Source organism: Loa loa (assembly GCF_000183805.2).
Source record: "Loa loa unplaced genomic scaffold supercont3.2475, whole genome shotgun sequence".
NCBI lineage: Eukaryota > Metazoa > Nematoda > Chromadorea > Rhabditida > Onchocercidae > Loa > Loa loa.
Window position 1 is genome coordinate 1 of NW_018110654.1, and position 1,328 is coordinate 1,328.

At 25.0% G+C, this 1,328-nt stretch overlaps 1 protein-coding gene across 1 annotated transcript; it reads right to left on the reverse strand.

The window, feature by feature from the left end:
* Positions 1-802: 802 nt before the first annotated feature.
* LOAG_15699 (hypothetical protein) lies at positions 803-1,210 on the reverse strand (the record flags this gene model as incomplete). Its single annotated transcript, XM_003151187.1, has 1 exon — positions 803-1,210. A coding segment is annotated over one exon (300 nt), but the record flags the coding sequence as incomplete, so codon positions are not given.
* Between the last annotated feature and the right edge of the window lie 118 nt (positions 1,211-1,328).

The window sequence follows — 1,328 nt, forward strand, 5'->3', positions numbered from 1 at the left end:
AATTATTGATTGGATCATCCAATCTTATCCAAATTATTGATTGGATCATCCAATTTTATCCAAAATTATTGATTGTTAATATCAAAAGATAACGGATAAATTACCGGAAATGATATTGTCATAAGTGAAATTTTTGATTAATTATTGCATTTTAAAACGGATTAACAGGAAAATAAGCAAAAGGAATTGGAAGAATGAGGATGTATGAGTTAATATTTTAACAATCATACGGTATATTATTAATTTGATTGAATGATTGAGTTTTTTTAAATACCAAAGATTGTATTGTGAAAATTTTGAATTTATATGAAAAGTGAAAAATTAAAAAAAATTTTTTTCTTTTTTTTTTTGCAATATACTTTTAGAATATTTCAATGTGAAGAATAAAATTTTTTTGAATAATGTAAAATATTTGTAGAGAGATTAATTAAAAAATGAAAAATGATATTAATAATTTCCTTTTTTTTTTTTTTTTTTTAAAAAATGAAATTAATCATCGTAATGGCATTGTTTGACAATTAAATTCTTAACAAGTAATATTTCCAAGAATTATACAAGTATAAAGATAAAAATGAATCGATCAATAATCATATCCTTTAACATTAGGCTTTTGAAAGATGGCATTTTATATACAAATATATAAGTAAATCAATCAATAATGACATCTTTCAGCACTTTTTTTTTTTCTCGAAAAATGACATTTTCAAGGACATCTATACATACATATATATGTACTTATACATTCAAAAATCATTTAGATGTAAAGAAAACCATTGATTTAAGGCTTCTTTTTTTTTTTTCTAAGTAAACTCAGAGATGAATGTGACAAAGACATCAATAATGCCAATAATATGGATAGATAGATAGAGGGACAGATAGATAGATAGATAGATAGATAGATGTAGATAGATTAGATAGATAGATAGAGACAGATGGACAGAGAGGTAGACAGATAGGTGTAGATAAATGGATAGATAGATAGATAGATGGACAGATAGATAGATAGATAGATAAATGGATAGAGGGATAGAGGGATAGATAGAGAGATAGATAGATGTGGATAGATAAATAAATAGATAAATAGATAGGTAGAGGGATAACTAGATAGATAGATAAATAAATAGATTAGATAAATAGATATGGTAGATAAGATATACGAGATAAAGAATGAAAGAAAAAGTATATGAAATGAATGAGAACTTGTTTTTGTTTTTATAATCAAAGAAAGTATCAAATGAATGAATAAAATGTTTAAAAGGAATTAAGGAGGAAAGAGGAGGAAGAGGAGGAGGAGAAGGAGGAAGAGGGAGAGGAAAGAGAGGAAACTT